The sequence below is a fragment of the Salmo salar genome, chromosome 12 (genome assembly GCF_965601325.2).
Source record: "Salmo salar chromosome 12, fSalSal1, whole genome shotgun sequence".
Classification (NCBI taxonomy): domain Eukaryota; kingdom Metazoa; phylum Chordata; class Actinopteri; order Salmoniformes; family Salmonidae; genus Salmo; species Salmo salar.
Genome location: NC_138302.1, coordinates 43739656 through 43758583, shown reverse-complemented (window position 1 = coordinate 43758583; position 18928 = coordinate 43739656). Strand labels below are relative to the sequence as shown.

Genomic DNA, 18928 nt, shown 5'->3' with positions numbered 1-18928 from the left:
CTATTCACGGTCAGACATAACATAGCCTAGAACAAAAAAATCCACAAAGAAAATCACAGCAGACTTAAGTCACTTAGCCAACTCAACTGGGGGTGTGCACCAATCCACTACAACTATCTTGAACAAGTACTATAGTAAGGTTTAGGTTCCATCCCTTATCTAGCACACCCGATTCTAATAATTAGCTGGTTGATTAGCTGAATCAGGTTAGTTAGATTTGAGGTTGGATCGAAATCTGACAGGACAGTAGCTTTCCATGAACAGGTTTGGAGAGACCAGCCCTATATAGTGTACTAATTTTGTCCATTGGTCAAAAGTAGTGCACTATGTAGGTAATAGGGTGCCACTTGGGACACTAAATGTGTGAATGCACTCATGGATGTTGGTGTCCATGCTAATCGTTAAAATAGAAAGCCTGTCCTCTCATGGTTTGAATGCATAAATGCTCTGCTACATCAACACACCACAGGTTTTGACCGCAGTAGTAGGTGCTTAAGTGGAAATTGAGCTTGGTCCAGAGAACACACTGTACTGCAAATGACCGTTCTAAATGACTATACCATACGGCTTGCTCGCTACTGTTGCTCTGTGGCAAATGTTTAAACCGTCGTTTGATGTTTACTGTACATTATAGAAGTCTTGTCACTTTCGGCCAAGCAAATAACATAATGAATGTCATAAGCTACATCAATTACAATAGAATACATATCAACACATTCAAATATACTGATAGACAGTTTTGCGCTTTAGAGGGGGGTTCGGCTATGGTGCACTTGGGGGATTTGATCTGCCTTGGCTCATTTAATTTGAGCGCACCTTATGAAGAATTGAGATCTAGGCCTAGTCATTTACCCACTGGTCTGCTAATCCTTCTAGCATGTGTGTATGATGGAGGACGTCATCCCTCTACCCCAATCACCACCTGGGGCGGCGTGTGTTTTGGCTGTGGCCTGGACGACCAGTAGACTCAACACACACACACACCAAACACACATAGGCAATGGGATACTGACGCTTATTCCCGTCACACACATTCCCCTCACACATGCAGCCAGAAACGTGTGTGTATGTGTACGTGCGTGTCTTTGCGAGATTGCATGTGTTCTGTGCATGCCTGTACATGCTCTCTGTGTGTGTGTGTGTGTGTGCCAGGATGGTAAAGAGACAGGACACCATGAATGTTTTTCTTCAGTTCCCTTGGCTCAACTTCACTTGTCAACACTGAACTTTACTCAGTCATCTGCTCTCTTCATCACCCCTCCCTCCATCCCTCAAGGCTGCATCCCAAATGGCACCCCATTGAACCCTGTTACAGGAGCACACTTCCTTAGCTGGCTCCAGTCTGTGCGATAGCACAGACACACTGAACTTCACTTAGCTGCTGCTACTACTATCCATTTGATACAGTTTTCCTACCTGCACACTTCACCCTTCAACCCCTCCTCCCTCTTTGCCTCTTTGGTGAGCTCTCTAAAATGTCAAGATGGCCCCCATGCAATGTCAAAGTCAGCACATTTGGTGTGAAGCAGTGTGCGTGTGTATGCCAATATGTCTACCTGAGTACTTAGTGTAGAGTGTGTGTGTGTGTGTGCGCATGTTTATGCATGCATGTGTTTGGGTTTAGCTACCCGCTGATGCTGCTCTTGCGGGACAGTGTGTTGCTGGGGGAGGCAGGGGGCGTCTGGTAACTGTAGCTGTAGTCTGATCCCTTCAGATCCAGGATCACCTGTTCAGAAGTAGGGAGAAAAAGAGTTTCAATGTGGGAGAACGAGAATATGGATAAGTGGGAGTTTCTAACACAGTGTGCGAGTACGTGGTTAAGTGCATTTGTAAAGGTATATTGATGTCAGTGTGTGTGTGTGGCACGAACAAGTGTGTGTGTGTGTGTGTGTGTCCATGTCTTTTTTGGTGAACATGTAGATGTCTGTGTCAAGTGTTTGGCTGTGTAAGAATCATCCATCGAACCTGTTCACTGGCCGGGGGTAGTTTGCTGGGCTCGGCCGTCAGGGTGCTCAGGTCTTCCAGGATGGTCTGCAGGTGGGTCACCTCTCCGAGCATGCTAATCTCATGATCCTGCACACAAACAACCACAGAACCCAGATCAGATCACAGACACACAACCAATCACCAAAAACCAGTCACCCCTATCCACAGATCCCAAATCAGTTCAGACACACAACCAACAAGTAGAAATCACCCCTAACCATATATTCCACGTCAGTTACCCAATTTCCTCAACCCTTAGGGGATGGAAATACAATTCATGACCAAGAGTATGTGGACACCTAATCGTCGAACATCTCATTCCAAAATCATGGGCATTTACAGTTGAAGTCGGAAGTTTACATACACCTTAGCCAAATACATTTAAACTCAGCTTTTCACAACTCAATTAGTATTTGGTAGCATTGCCTTTAAAATGTTTAACTTGGGTCAAACGTTTCAGGTAGCCTTCCACAAGCTTCCCACAATAAGTTGGGTGAATTTTGGTCCATTCCTCCTGACAGAGCTGGTGTAATTCAGTCAGGTTTGTAGTCCTCCTTGCTCACAGATGCTTATTCAGTTCTGCCCACACATTTTCTATAGGATTAAGGGGGCTTTATGATGGCCACCGTACTGCAAACCGTAGTCTGGAGTTTTTATGACAGTTTTGGAGCAGTGCTGAGCGGCCTTTCAGGTTATGTCGATATAGGACTCGTTTTACTGTGGATATAGATACTTTGTACCCGTTTCCTCCAGCATCTTCACAAGGTCCTTTGCTGTTGTTCTGGGATTGATTTGCACTTTTCGCACCAAAGTACGTTCATCTCTATGAGACAGAACACGTCTCCTTCCTGAGCGGTATGACGGTTGCGTGGTCCCATGGTGTTTATACTTGCGTAATATTGTTTGTACAGATGAACGTGGTACCTTCAGGCATTTGTAAATTGCTCCCATGGATGAACCAGACTTATGGAGGTCTACAATTTTTTTCTGAGGTGTTTCTGGGGCGGATTTCTTTTGATTTTCCCATGATGTCAAGACAAGAGGCACTGAGTTTGAAGGTAGGCCTTGAAATACATCCACAGGTACACTTCCAATTGACTCAAATGATGTCAATTAGCCTATCAGAAGCTTCTAAAGCTATGACATTTTCTGGAATTTCCCAAGCTGTTTAAAGGCACAGTCAACTTAGTGTATGTAAACTTCTGACCCCCTGGAATTGTGATACAGTGAATTATAAGTGAAATGATATGTCTGTAAACAACTGTTGGAAAAATTACTTGTGTCATGCACAAAGTAGATGTCCTAACCGACTTGACAAAACTATAGTTTGTTAACAAGAAATTTGCGGAGCCGTTGAAAAATGAGTTTATGACTCCAACCTAGGTGTATATAAACTTATGACTTCAACTGTATGTGAATGTGATCAGTTATTTTTTTAATATACATTTGCAAAAATGTCTAAATCAATTCTAACGTCACAAAATGTGGAAAAAGTCAAGGGGTCTGAATCCTTTCCGAATGCACTGTATATGCCAACAGTGCGTAACATTACCTAATTTGTCATAACCATTACAGATAACGAATCCTAATTGCTAAATTGCCTCATACAGAACCAAATCAAAAGTTTGGACACACCTACTCATTCAAGGGTTATTCATTTTTACCTTTTTCTACATTGTAGAATAATAGTGAAAACATCAAAACTATGAAATAACACATATGGAATCATGTAGTAACCAAAAAAGTGTTAAACAAATCAAAATATATTTTATATTTGAGATTCTTCAAAGTAGCCACCCTTTGCCTGGAGGACAACTTTGCACACTTGGCATTCTCTCAAATAGCTTCATGAGGTAGTCACCTGGAATGCATTTCAATTAACAGATGTGCGTTATTAAAAGTTAATTTGTGGAATTTCTTAACCTTCGTAATGCGTTTGGGCCAATCAGTTGTGTTGTGACAAGGTAGGGGTGGCATACTGAAGATAGCCCTATTTGGTAAAAGACCAAGAACAGTTCAAATAAGCAAAGAGAAATGACAGTTGATCATCACTTCAAGACATGAAGGTCAGTCAATCAGTAAAATTTCAAGTGCAGTTGCAAAAACCATCAAGTGCTATGATGAAACTAGATTTCATGAGGACCGCCACAGGAAAGGAAGACCCAGAGTTACCTCTGCTGCAGAAGATAAGTTAGAGTTACAAGCCTGAGAAATTCAATTAAGACACATCTCAACATCAACTGTTCAGAGGAGACTGCGTGAATCAGGCCTTCATGGTTGAATTGCTGCAAAGAAACCACTACTAAAAGGACACCAATAATAAGAAGAGACTTGCTTGGGCCAAGAAAGTCCAAATTTGAGATTTCTGGTTCCAACCGCCGTGTCTTTGGGAGACGCAGAGTAGGTGAACAGATGATCTCTGCATGTGTGGTTCCCACCGTGAAGCATGGAGAAGGTGTGATGGTGTGGGGATGCTATGCTGGTGATAGTCAGTGATTTATTTAGAATTCCAGGCACACTTAACCAGCATGGCTACCACAGCATTCTGCAGCGATACGCCACCCCATCTGGATTGCGCTTAGCGGGATTATCATTTATTTTTCAACAGGACAATGACCCAACACACCTCCAGGTTGTGTCAGGGCTATTTGACCAAGAAAGTGAGTGATGGAGCGCTGCATCAGATGACCTGGCCTCCACAATCACCCGACCTCAACCCAAATGAGATGGTTTGGGATGAGTTGGACCGCAGAGTGAAGTAAAAGCAGTGCTCAGCATATGTGGGAACTCCTCCAAGACTGTTGGAAAAGCATTACAGGTGAAGATGGTTGAGAGAATGACAAGTGTGCGCAAAGCTGTCATCAAGGCAAAGGGTGGCTACTTTGAAGAATCTAAAATCTATGATTATTTAACTAAAATTCTTGTTAACTACATGATTCCATTTGTGTTATTTCCTAGTTTTGATGTCTTCACTACTATTCAACAATATAGAAAATTGTAAAACTAAATAAAAACCCTTGAATGAGATGTGTCCAAACTTGACTGAAGATCTCGTACAAGGCTGTGTACTACTCCCTTCACCGAACAGCGCAAACTGGCTCTAAAGAGAATAGAAAGATCAGTGGGAGGCCCCAGTGCCAAATTGAGCAAGAGGACAAGTACATTAGTGTCTAGTTTGAGAAACAGACGCCTCACAAGTCCTCAACTGGCAGCTTCATTAAATTGTACCCGCAAAACACTAGTCTCAACGTCAACAGTGTAGAAGCGACTCCGGGATGCTGGCCTTCTAGGCAGAGTTGCAAAGAAAAAGCCATATCTCAGACTGGCCAATAAAAATAAACGATTAAGATGGGCAAAATAACACACACACTGGACTTCCTAGAAGGTCAACATCCTGGAGTCACCTCTTCACTGTTAATGTTGAGACTGGTGTCAAAAGGTTAGTCAGTATCTGGTGTGGCCACCAGCTGCATTAAGTACTTCAGTGTACCGCCTCCTCATGGACTGCACCAGATTTGCCAGTTCTTGCTGTGAGATGTTACCCCGCTTCCACCAAGGCACCTGCAAGTTCCCAGACATTTCTGGGGGGGAATAGCCCTAGCCCTCACCCTCCGATCCAACAGGTCCCAGACGTGCTCAATGGGATTGAGATCCGGGCTCTTCGCTGGCCATGGCAGAACACCGACATTCCTGTCTTGCAGGAAATCAGCCATACTGCTCGTTCTGTGCGTGGAGGCATTGTCATGCTGGAGGGTCATGTCAGGATGAGCCTGCAGGAAGGATACCACATGAGGGAGGAGGATGTCTTCCCTCTAACGCACAGCGTTGCGATTGCCTGCAATGACAACAAGCTCAGTCTGATGATGCTGTGACACACCACCCCAGACCATGACGGACCCTCCACCTCCAAATCGATCCCGCTCCAGAGTACAGGCCTCGGTGTAATGCTCATTCCTTCGATGATAAATGCAAAACCAACCACCACCCCCGGTGAGACAAAACCGCACTCGTCAGTGAAGAGCACCTTGCCAGTCCTGTCTGGTCCAGCGATGGTGGGTTTGTGCCCATAGGCAACGATGTTGCCGGTGATGTCTGGTGAGGACCTGCCTTACAACAGGTCTACAAGCCCTCAGTCCAGACTCTCTCAGCCTGTTGCGGACAGTCTGAGCACTTATGGAGGGATTGTGCATTCCTTGTGTAACTCGGGCAGTTGTTGTTGCCATCCTGTACCTGTCCCGCAGGTGTGATGTCCGGATGTACCGATCCTGTGCAAGTGTTACACGTGGTCTGCCACTGCGAGGACGATCAGCTGTCCGTCCTGTCTCCCTGGAGCTCTGTTTTAGGCGTCTCACAGTACAGACGTTGCAATTTATTGCCCTGGCCACATCTGCAGTCCTCATGCCTCCTTGTAGCATGCCTAAGGCACATTCACGCAGATGAGCAGGGACCCTGGGCATATTTCTTTTAGTATTTTTCAGAGTCAGTAGAAATGCCTCTTTAGTGTCCTAAGATTTCATAACTGTGACCTTAATTGCCTACCCTCTGTAAGCTGTTAGTGTCTTAACGACCATTCCAAAGGTGCATGTTCATTAATTGTTTATAGTTCATTGAACAAGCATGGGAAACAGTGTTAAAACCCTTTATAATGAAGAACTGTGAAGTTATTTGTATTTTTTACAAATTATCATTGAAAGACAGGGTCCTGAAAAAGGGTTTCTTTTTTTGCTGAGTTTACATGCAAAATCTAAACTTAAATTGGAAGCATAGAAATGGAGTTTACAGAACAGATCTACTGCTTCTTAGACTTGCCTTCAATGAGAATGATAGATCTATAACAACGCATGTGTATGTGAATGTGGGGTTGCCCAAAAAGTTACATATTGCAGCTATAATTATGCATCTAGTGAGTAACTGGGCCGGTCTAGTGATGGTTTTGTACTGCTGCTGCTCATTTCATGGCAAAGTTTGCCAATTAATTATTAATGATATACTTCTGCCAGGTAAGCCATCTTTGCAGTTAACATTTAAATGAGGTTTTGGGGAAAGTATTTCTGTCAACCCAAAACACTTATCAAATCAGTCACACGGAGTGATTGAAAAACACACACACCACACAGACAGGAGCAATATTGCAGATTATTGGCAGATATTCTGTTAGCCACTATTGGCTTAGAAAGCCAAACTTAACAGGGTTGTTATAATGTCAATGTTGCGTTGATTAGATAGTAGCTGGGAGCTTGTGGTGTCTGATTTATCCACGACAGTTTTGTGGTGGAAAACGTGAAAATTGCATGTATTTTCAGAATTGTTTGGCGAGCTATTCATAGGTGGGCTGTGAGCTACTGGTAGCTCTTGATCGACCTGTTGGGAGACCCCTGGCCTAGGCTAACCAATTCTAAATGGCACTAGCAGATCGCAAAGAAGGGTCGTCACAAGTTACCACAGCCACACACCCTGTCTATTTCTATCATTTTTCTTAAAATTAGATTAAAACTAACCCTTAACCACACTGCTAACCTTAAGCCTAACCCTAACCTTAAATTAATACCAAAAAGCAACAACAAAAAAAGCATGAATTTTTTATATCATCAATTTTGACTTTGTGGCGGTGGTAACTAGTGACAACCGCAAAGTAGCCTAAGTGGAATATAGATGGCACAATTATTCCAAAACTACACCTCATTGATGGAACACATACTGTATTTCCCTACTTCAGTCAAACAGTCATCTTTGAATTGTGATAAAACTGTCATCTTTTGGCAAGGAATTTAGCTTGTGTATCCCATCAGATACATTTTTATAGGCATTTATTTCTGTAGGCCTAACGGGAGCTTGTGTGCGCACTCAGCATGCGTGTGTAGAGGGAGCGGTCCGAACACAATTGAGTGAGCGAGACACAGAGGGGAAAGGGAATTTAGTGAGAAGAACAGTGTGTTGCTACTCACCAGCACGGGTTTGAGCATGCTGACAAAGGAGCAGTAGCGGCCCCTCTCCTCGATGAGCGCACGGCACGCGGCCCTCTTCTCAGTCTCCTCCAGCACAGCATAGCGCACGTTCACATCCTGCAAGGCGCTGTCCAACTGCCCGCGCACCTCATCCTTCCCTGGGGAAGCATGGGGGGGGGGGGGTAACCAAAGATGTCAGGCAAAGCAGAGGGCTACAAGACCGGCACACAAAGCCAGTGGGCTGCTATAGAAAGTCAACAAACCCAGGATAAAAAACGATGCCCCATGCCCGAAACACATTTGTTGGGAAGGGGGCCAATCTGTCCTCACAACTTATTGAATAATATACAAATATTTTGAGACCAACTTTCCTTCCCTTTCTAATTGCAGTCTTATTTTCCCCCAAACCTTTGAAGTAAAATTCAGACCATGATTGAGGAACTGTAAAAAGAGGCTAGCCATATAGTAGAGTGGCTGCCATAACATACTTTACCCACCAGATGGAAGTATAACATTGATATTTCCCAGCAGGTATAGAGCCTCTAAATAAAGAGATTACCACATCAGCGTTGTTACAGCCTCCTCTCCTCCTCAGCTGTTATGTCAGCGTGCTCTCTGGGGAGACGCATGCTGCAGGCCTGTCAAGAGGTGGTGGACACTGGTGTTTGGGTTCACTGGGCCAGAGTGAAGCCCAACAGCGTGAAGCATGAAGGCTGTGTGTGTGTTGAAGAATGCTGTGTGTGGTATGCAGGGGTCTTTAAAGAGACAAGAGGGGGTGTGTGCCTGCCTACTCATCTCAGTTCAGCTGCCATGGAAAGAGGTTCCACAAACAGTTGGCTGACACACACACACACACACACACACCTTAATACCTCAAACACACACCTGTAATGCCTAACAAACACACATGCACTTACCAATTACATAACACACATCTACACAGTATAACACACTCACACACAATACGCTAACTGAATCCACTACAGAATTTTCTTACAGATTTCAGAAGGAGATTTCAAAGCTGTTGGAAAGAGGGACCAAAAGAGCACTCAATAAAAGCCTTTTGAAAAAGATGGGAGGCTTTCATAAGTTTGTTGTTCCTTGCTGAAAAATTAAAAGGTGTTGTAGCAAACAAGTCTTTGGTTATCTAGGCAACCGAAGAGGATGGCTGACGTTATACATGCCCGTAAGCATTGTGCTATTTTGTTAGTTTTTTTGCAACTTATTTTGTACATAATGTGGTTGCAACCATCTCTTATGACTGAAAATAACTTCTGGACATCAGAACTGGGATTACTCAACACGAACTTGGAGGAAGCTTTTTCCTTTAACGAGTCGGACGAGAAAGATATACAGCTCTCCTGGGAACAGGCCAAGATCCCCATCATTTGCATGAAGAAAAGACGGAGGAAGAGAGGACGCAGATCGGGCTGCCTTTTGAAAATCCGCAGGCGAGCGAGTAAACACCCGTCTCTGGATTACATCTTCAACCTAAGGGCAACCGTGGCATGGCATCCGTGACATTGCGACACGTCCATCATGCATGATGAAGTATATGGGTAAGATAGTCTAGCTAACTACATTCAGATATTACACATTTCTAATTTAGACAGAAATGGTTTCATTTCAAGCTAAAGTGTACGGTTCGCTAGCTAGCTAATGTTAGCTGGCTGGCTCCCTAGCTAACGTTACATGTCTGACATTATTTGTATCCCAGAACCGTTTGCTTTGCTAGTTAGAGCCTAATGTTAGGTAGCTAACATTGAATCTGGTTGGTTAGCTCCCAGCAGATTCATGCAGGTTAGTAACAACATGATTTGGCACAATGTTCATTGTTGTTTGACTAGCTAACGTTACGTGTGTGATCTTACATGTTTACCAAGCTAGGTTCATTGTTTACCTAGCTAGCTAGCTACATGTCTTAACCTCTTACATCTAGACGTTCTGCTAGCGGAACACCTGCTCCAATATCCAATGATGGGCGTGGCGCGAAATACAAACTCCTCTAAAATACAAAAACTTCAATTTTTCAAACATATGACTATTTCACAGCATTTTAAAGATAAGACTCTCCTTTATCTAACCACACTGTCCGATTTCAAAAAAAGGCTTTACAACGAAAGCAAAACATTAGATTATGTCAGCAGAGTACCAAGCCAGAAATAATCATACACCCATTTTTCAAGCTAGCATATAATGTCACAAAAACCCAGAAGACAGCTAAATGCAGCACTAACCTTTTATGATCTTCATCAGATGACAACCCTAGGACATTATGTTATACAATACATGCATGTTTTGTTTAATCAAGTTCATATTTATATCAAAAACCAGCTTTTTACATTAGCATGTGACGTTCAGAACTAGCATACCCCCCGCAAACTTCCGGGGAATTCGCTAACATTTTACAAAATTACGCACGATAAACGTTCACAAAAAGCATAACAATTATTTTAAGAATTATAGATACAGACCTCCTCTATGCACTCGATATGTCCGATTTTAAAATAGCTTTTTGGTGAAAGCACATTTTGCAATATTCTAAGTACATAGGCCAGGCATCACGGGCTAGCTATTTAGACACCCGGCAAGTTTAGCACTCACCAATATCAGCTTTACTATTATAAAAGTTTCATTACCTTTTGTTGTCTTCGTCAGAATGCACTCCCAGGACTGCTACTTCAATAACAAATGTTGGTTTGGTCCAAAATAATCCATCGTTATATCCGAATAGCGGCGTTTTGTTCGTGCGTTCCAGACACTATCCGAAATGGTAAAGAAGGGTCGCGCGCATGGCGCAATTCGTGACAAAAAAATTCTAAATATTCCATTACCGTACTTCGAAGCATGTCAACCGCTGTTTAAAATCAATTTTTACGCCATTTTTCTCGTAGAAAAGCGATAATATTCCGACAGGGAATCTCCTTTTCGGCAAACAGAGGGAAAAAAAATCACAAAGGCGGGGGCGGTCGGGTCATGCGCCTAAGCCCAGAGTCCCTTGATCGGCCACTTGAGAAAGGCGATAATGTGTTTCAGCCTGGGGCTGGGATGACGACATTCTGTTTTTTCCCGGGCTCTGAGCGCCTATGGACGATGTAGGAAGTGTCACGTTAGAGCAGAGATCCTTAGTAAAAGATAGAGATGGAAAAGAAGTTCAAGAAATGGTCTGACAGGCCACTTCCTGTAAAGGAATCTCTCAGGTTTTGACCTGCCATTTGAGTTCTGTTATACTCACAGACACCATTCAAACAGTTTTAGAAACTTTAGGGTGTTTTCTATCCATATGTAATAAGTATATGCATATTCTAGTTACTGGGTAGGAATGGTAACCAGATTAAATCGGGTATGTTTTTTATCCAGCCGTGAAAATACTGCCCCCTAGCCATAACAGGTTAAGCTAAAGTGTACAACACCCGTTGAATTTGGCCGGTGTCAGTAAACGTTGGCAAAAAAGCATAATGAAATTGTTGCCAGCCGAGCTGGTTAGGCTGTTTTCATGTTATCCAGAGGTAAACAAATCATCGGCTAGAGCATCAAATGTGCACTCTGAACACTCCGAGAGCAAAACGAGATGGGTGGGGCTGAAGCTTAAGAGGGTATGAACAATGCTGAATGGGTGTAGACAAAGAAGAGCTCTACACTATATACCAAAACATTCAAAGGCCATTTTCTCAAAAGTTTACAATTTCATCAACTTTCAAAGCAGAATTACGTTTCCATTGTTCCTCAAAAATGCAGTGTATGATATGCCATTTTGTAGCTCTGTCTATACTTTTATCCAATGTAAAAAACACATTTTCAAATTTTGATACGTTTTTGGTCTTACGTATCAAAATTTGAAAATGTGTTTTTTACATTAGATAAAAGTATAGACAGAGCTACAAAATGCCATATCATACATTTTTGAAGTTGACACAAGTTTGCCAAAAAACACCTGAAAGCACATGGATAATCACCAAGGCTCCTGGAAGAATGTTCTATGGACAGTTGAGTCAAAAGTATAACTTTTTGGATGATATGGGTCCCATTATGCCTGGTAAAAACCAAACTGCATTCCACAGTAAGAACCTCATATCAACGGTCAAGTTTGGTGGTGGTATGGTGATGGTTTGGGGACCTGTGCCAAAACTCAGGTATTTTTCATCCTATAGCTTGTTCTCCATCTGTTTTAATAGCGAGCCAACATGTTTTCAGCACTTCTATTTCCCTGACTGACCAAAGCTTGTTATCTCATGATCTCTCTCATTTTCCTGCAGCATAGACCATGAGCAATATGTTTGTAACATCAAATCACCCCCCAAAAAATATTTGTATAAATAAAATAAAAATTAAGCACAATATCGAACCGCAATACATATAGAATCGTGAGTCGCAATACATATCGGCACCTAAGTTTCGTGATATTGTATCGTGAGGCCCCTGGCAATTCCCAGCCCTAGAATAAACCAGGTTCTTATATTATTTAAGACCTTGTTTAGCGACCTAAAGGCCCTTCGGCCCAACCAGTTGCCATGTGAGGAGAGTGTATGCCATCACATGACAGACTGCTTCTGAGGGAGGGAAGAAAAAAAATACTTCTTTCCCCTTTCTAGCCATGCCATCCAAAACAGGTCTTCTGAATATGTCCCGTTTCTCTTTAGTTCAAATAAGAAAGTGTTCGGCTGGAGACCTGGTCTGCGTCCAAAATGGCACCCTATTCCCTATATAAAGAAGTGCACTATTTTTGACCAGAGCCCTATGGGTCCTGGTCAAAAGTACTGTACTACATAGGGAATAGTGTGCCATTTGGGATGCAAAAATAGGCTATTCGGAGCTTTTGAAAATATTCCTCCAGTGCAGTAAAAACACACTGGGAACGTGTTTTCAACATTCCACTGTGTAGAGGCAAACATGGCGGATGGGTGCAGGAGGCCGGATACGCACGAACGCACTGGATGCTCAGTTGACATTTATTCCCTTCACACACATATAACCCCTGTCTTTCTGGAGGACATGATCCTGAGCAGAAGTATGAAGTGCTTGAGATACCATGCATAGCCAATACACTGCACATCAACTCCTCTGGGAGATGGAATTCTTGAAAACCAGAATATCTGGAAAACCTATGAATTTTGGTGAAGTAACCAGAATTTTGCAAAGATGAGCAAACTTCTCCATTATAACTGTGCACTGCTTTTTACCAGGGCCCATAGGACTCTCGTCAAAAGTAGTGCATCAAGTAGGGAATAGGGTACCATTTGGGACATAGATGCATGCAGCACGCCCTAAATCCAAACATCAGCTCACAAAGATAAATGTTTACTGTTTTCAGCTGATGAATGAGATTGCACCCCATTCTCTTGTCATTCAGAAGGATAAAAAAAAAACTTTAAAAAAAAACATTCTCTTGCCAGTAGTCAAATGGGATCTCCCATTGAGAAGAGCCTTTCGCTGTGCCATGCTGGCTGGAAGAATGTATAGCCTATACAGAAAACTGAACTGGATGCTAATCCATGATGTACTGCTACACAATCATAATGGAATAGGGTGTCATTTGGGACACACTTTTTATCTGAGAGCCATGAAGGTAAATCAGGGTTAAGGCACTGGGATGGATTGCACTCTCCAGAGGAGAAAGACAGTCAGCTGCCCATGTTTATTTACAGCTGGGTCTTGTGTTGGGGATGTGAGGGATTTTAAACAGGGAGAGGAAAAGAGAGAGAGAGCAAATGGTGGAAATGGAGAGAGATGAAAAAGAGAGTATATGTAAGACCCAGAGAGTGGTGCTCAGACAGTGTACCTGGGAAAATACCGTCCTGATCAGAACCTATATCCCGGTTGTTCCCAAAATGCTTGGTCTTTGTGAGACCTTGGTTGAGTATTCAGATTTTCGATCCAGCTCTTCAGCCGTGATGGAAGTTGACAATATCTACTCTTGCGTGATGTTTCAGTGAATAATGTCCAATGAAAACATAAGCTTTTTTTTTGATAAATAGTAGAGTGCCATATTGACAGCTGGAGTGTGATTGTATTCGCATGGGGACTTTCAAGAGTGCTTGTGATGGGTCTGCAAAGTTAACTGGAACAAACGTTACATTAACACGCTTCTATTAAACCAATACATTTCCATTAACCCTTTACACTCGTACACGTATACTGTTTGATAATAGCAGATTTGAACACAGATGGGTGCCTAAATTGGAACGCAGTGGCTGTACAATAACATGCTATAAATAACGTCAGAGCTCATCTTCTCTTCACAGAGCTGTATGGGTTTTGACTGACAGCCATTCCAAACTTGAGCACTGCGCGCAACAAGAAGTTGCCCCCATCCCTCCAGCTAATTGGGGAACTTTTGCAAATGTTTTGTTGTCTGGGTGAGGGAAATTCTGTAAATTAAGAGGACTCAAAGTAGACATTGAGGAATTTAATGAATACAGCTTCGATCTCATACAACCAAGCCAAACACCCCAAATGTGCACTTCACATTTCCAGATCATAAAACTATTGCCATATACAGTGTCAATGTTTATGATCACAAGATGACATGTCATACCCTGGGTTGTTAACAGAAATAGCCTACGTTTTTCAACTATCAAGAAAATTTGCCGCAGAACTCCCACCCGAATGCACTCACAACTCCATTCTATGAGCATCAAAATAACAATCCGTTTCTCTGAATTGACACATGAAAGCCTAACATGCTGACCAAACCGGACCCTCGCGTTATTTTACCTGAAATGCACAAGGTCCTCTATTCCGAGAATTAATCCACTGATAAAAGGGTAAACAGAGTTAGTTTCTAGTAATCTCTCCTCCTTCAGTCGTCTGCTTCGGACTTTATATGACGGTTGGCAACCAACTTTAAGGTGCATTACCACCACCACCAACTGGACTGGAGTGTGGACTTGAGTTAATCTTTCAAATCACCCACTTGGGTATATCCTCCTAAAAACCAATGAGGAGATGGAAGAGGCGGGACTTGCAGCTCGTCAAAAATAGAACCAAGTTCTATGTTAGCACCTGGCTACGTAGACGCTCGCGAGCTGTTTGGATGAAATTCGTGAATAACATGCATGTGTACATTTTATTTTGCAACGCTTGCGCATGAATCCCTGCCCCAGAACCAGTTCCTGCCACAGGGCAAGAGCTGTAGATCTGAACCAGACCTCTGCCCACTGCCAGTCAGGCTGCAGGACTTACTAGGTCAACTGGCACCCTTTAAAGTTCTTTGGGATAGGGGGCGGTATTTTGACGTCCGGATGAAAAGCGTGCCCAAAGTAAACTGCTTGCTACTCAGGCCCAGAAGCTAGGATATGCATATAATTGGTAGATTTGGATAGAAAACTCTAAAGTTTCCAAAACTGTTAAAATTATGTCTGTGAGTATAACAGAACTGAAATGGCAGGCGAAACCCCGCTTTTTCATCCTACCACTGATTTCAATGGCTGGCACTTTTATAATAGGGCGAAATCATGCCCGATTGCAGTTCCTAGGGCTTCCACTAGATGTCAACAGTCTTTAGAAAGAGTTTCAGGCTGGTTTTTGGAAGAATTTGCCAGAAATTGTAGTTTTTCTAGGTGGCTCCCATTTTGGCTGTAGTGTTTCCAAGCGCGTGAATGAGAGCGCGTTCTTTGGTATTTTTCTCCGGTAAAGACAATAACGATTCTCCGTCTTAAATTTTATAGTTTATTTGCGTATTAGGGTACCTAAGGTTTGATTATAAACGTTGATTGACTTGTATGCATAAGTTTATTGGTAACGTTTGGGATTCATTTTGTATGCATTTTGAAGGAGGGAAATTGAGTGGATTATTGACTGAAGCGTGCCAGCTAAACTGAGTTTTTATGGATATAAAAAAGGACTTTATCAAACAAAAGGACCATTTGTAATGTAACTGGGACCTTTTGGAGTGCCAACAGAAGAAGATCTTCAAAGGTAAGGCATATATTATATCGCCAGAATGCGGGGGGGGGGGGGAATCTGTGTCATGTCAATATGTTTAAATCATACTTCATCCTCTACGATCCGGCGGAAAAGTCAGTGGAAATCGGTAGTGATTTCTGCCTGTAGCCACTGCTGTCACCGTTGACTATAGTCTTCCTCAAGAACACCATGAAAGCCCAATATACCCTGTGCCTGTGAGACAGCTGAGTAACTCAAGAGATTCTAGAAAACCTTTTGGCACACTTGTCTCCGGAGGAAAAAGGTGACATTGTTGAACTGCATTTAGAATATCAGGGTTTATTCTCAGATGTGCCAACTCCACAAATGTACTAGAGCATGACACTGATGTTGTGGACTCTGCTCAATCAAACATGCCTATCGACTGAACCCTGAAAAGACAAGCTTTGCAGAGAGGTGGAGTTCATGCTTGAGCACCACAATGCGCAACATGGCAGTATGTGGAGTTTGCCCTGTATTTTAATACTTAAGGCAGATAGCGCTCTGCGGTTTTGTTCCGAATTTCAGAAACTCAATGCCTCTACTAAGTTGGACTCCTACCCTTTCCCTGAGGTCGACGATTATGTGGACCGTGTTCGCGCTGCTAAGTACGTTAGCAAGTTCAACCTGCTGAAGGGATATTGGCAGGTCCCTCTAACTGAGCACGCCAAAGAATTGTGTACTTTTGTAATGCTTGATAGTTTGTTTACCTTTCTTTAGCTTCCATTCAGGTTACAAAATGCTAAGACCCTTTCGGTCTCTGCAACGGTGCTAGCTGCTCCGGATTTCCGTCGTCCATATGTTTTGTACACCAATGCCAGCCATGTAGGAGCAGGGTCTGTGCTCCTACAGAAAGACAATAACAATTGAGCACCCTATGGGGTACTTTTTAAAGCAAGTTTTGTTTTGGCTCCTTCCAAGGGGATGAGAGTTATAGAAACTCTTAACTGATGTACGTGATTTTACCTACGTTTTTCAAACTTTAGAATTTTAGGCAGCAAAAAAGAAAATAAATATATATATTATGTACAGTAAATAAAATAAGGTGGCTGTTTTGTCTTGTATTTAATTGTTGACAGTTACTAGACATCACGTTTATATTGGAGAACGCGACACATTTAAGTTGATCATGTTGTGAGATGGAAGTTATTTTCTGTTTGATGTGAGCAAACTTGTCCAACAAAAATATAAGATATAGTTGTCTTACGGGGAAGGTGTTACAGGCTTTGGTTTTCACATTTATATTTTGAGGTTGGACATTAGCACGTGGGGCGCACCGATTGGTGTCACCTCGTTATGTGTTACACCTGCGCTGGTTTGTCATCTCATTAGTGGGAAGGGGTTTCGCCTGTGCTGGCCCAGGTGATATTTAAGAGTGGCTGGCCTAGTGCCACAATTGCCTTGAGAGATGTGGAGGGTTAACAGCTTTAGTTGGCTCTCCATTTGATTTCTAGACAAACAGTCCTTTATCTGATCTTCCCTGTTTTGATTTTGTTTGCCTGTTCTTGGGCAAATTTTGTGGCCGCTCATGGTGGGCGTCTTAGGTACCAGTTGTTGTTACTAGTCAACTTTCAGCGTACACCCCCATGAGTGTTTTTCAGAATCCCTCCTAACACCCCACCTGTTGCGTTGGTCAGATTTTTTTGTTGGTTTGTTCCCCCTTCTGTTTGCGCAACATTATTCATTTTTAATGCTGGGGAACGTAACGGATTGGTTAGGGGTATTTCATATCTAGAGCTGTTAAATGCTCCAGGTGGGATCAGTTCAGCGTTAGTGGTGCTGGGCAGCGTGGGGGCTAAGACAGAGATTTCCCAGAAATCTGTACTTCCCTCCTCTGATTGCTGCTTTACAGGGAGGCCTGAGGACAGCTTCCCACAGCGGCTCAGAGGGGTGAGTCAGCACTGAGGACACTGCACCACCCTCTCTGGTAACAAACAGGGCCCACTTGATGTGAAACACACCTAGACACACACTCCAATCACAAATAAGAGGACCCTCCCCAGCACGCAACATTCCCATGAGGCATGATGTTCCACTCACAGCCACATTCGCTTTAGTATAAAGCTACAAATTAGCTTAATTACCGCCATACAAGACCACCCATATTAACTGCACCGTGAACTCAAACAGAAACTGCTTGAGTTCTCGGTGCAGTTACACCACATTTTTACTTATCACAGATTGAAACAAGTTAACTATGTTCTAGTGTACCACATCTGTTTTTCTCAGAGCAATACTCAGTTCAATGAATCGTTCTCTGATTGATTAGGAACTAGGGTAGCATTCGTTCCATGTTTCCTAGGGATAAGAGGGTTTTGTCAGACTCCCAACTCACTAATACTCCCCATCTGACCTCGTCTTTGGACCCAAGAGGTCAAAAGTAATCTCTAAGCCCGGGAGCAGAGACAGCTGCCCACATTCCTTCAGCGGTTCATTTCGCTAACAAAGCCCGACTCTACCCCACCTGTGCCTTTAACTAACATTAATGCACTACATGCATTGGAAATTTGTAGGCCATTCAAGTCTCAGGGTGTGGCCTGTGCATTAGAAACTTAAAAGGGCATTGTTCAATTTATTAAATCAGGTCACTGGTGATATGGAAAAAAATCCAGAGTGATAATCTAAACAATTATCACGATAACGATATATCAAAGATGACCATGTAAATTTAGCATGCGATATGATTATGATATGGCTAGGTAAAACATCCTACTGAACGTGACCAAGAAAAGCAGCGTGCTCTTGTTCTGTTAAACAGCATTTGGTCTTGTGCGTTCAGGTAGAAAATTGTGTAAATATTATGGAATGCTAACCTCTGACAATACATATATTGCGATAACAACAACAACAAAATGTTATATCACCCAAGACAGAGTTCACCTTTCAACCATGACCTGATTTCAATCACCTCTACCAGATGAACCCCATGGCACTGGTCTTCAGGCTATAAGAGGTCCTTGTTAACCTGGGGTTTCAAACTCACGGCCTGCGGGCCAAGTGCGGCCCTCAAGCCAATTCAATGTGGCCCGTGGTTGGCCCCTGTTATAAACCAAGGCCTTGGCTAAGGAAGGTGG

At 42.9% G+C, this 18928-nt stretch overlaps 1 protein-coding gene across 2 annotated transcripts in view; it reads right to left on the bottom strand.

Annotated features, from left to right (window-relative positions):
• Window positions 1–18928, bottom strand: part of mtss1 (MTSS I-BAR domain containing 1) — a 115770-nt gene that overhangs the window by 18772 nt on the left and 78070 nt on the right. For both annotated transcript variants that reach the window (XM_014131670.3, XM_014131671.3), the window contains exons 7-9: window positions 7932–8089; window positions 1966–2073; window positions 1629–1726 (exon numbers count right to left, since the gene is read on the bottom strand). In XM_014131670.3, coding sequence (XP_013987145.1) covers window positions 1629–1726; window positions 1966–2073; window positions 7932–8089 — 364 coding nt within the window. The remainder of the gene's footprint in view (window positions 1–1628; window positions 1727–1965; window positions 2074–7931; window positions 8090–18928) is intronic.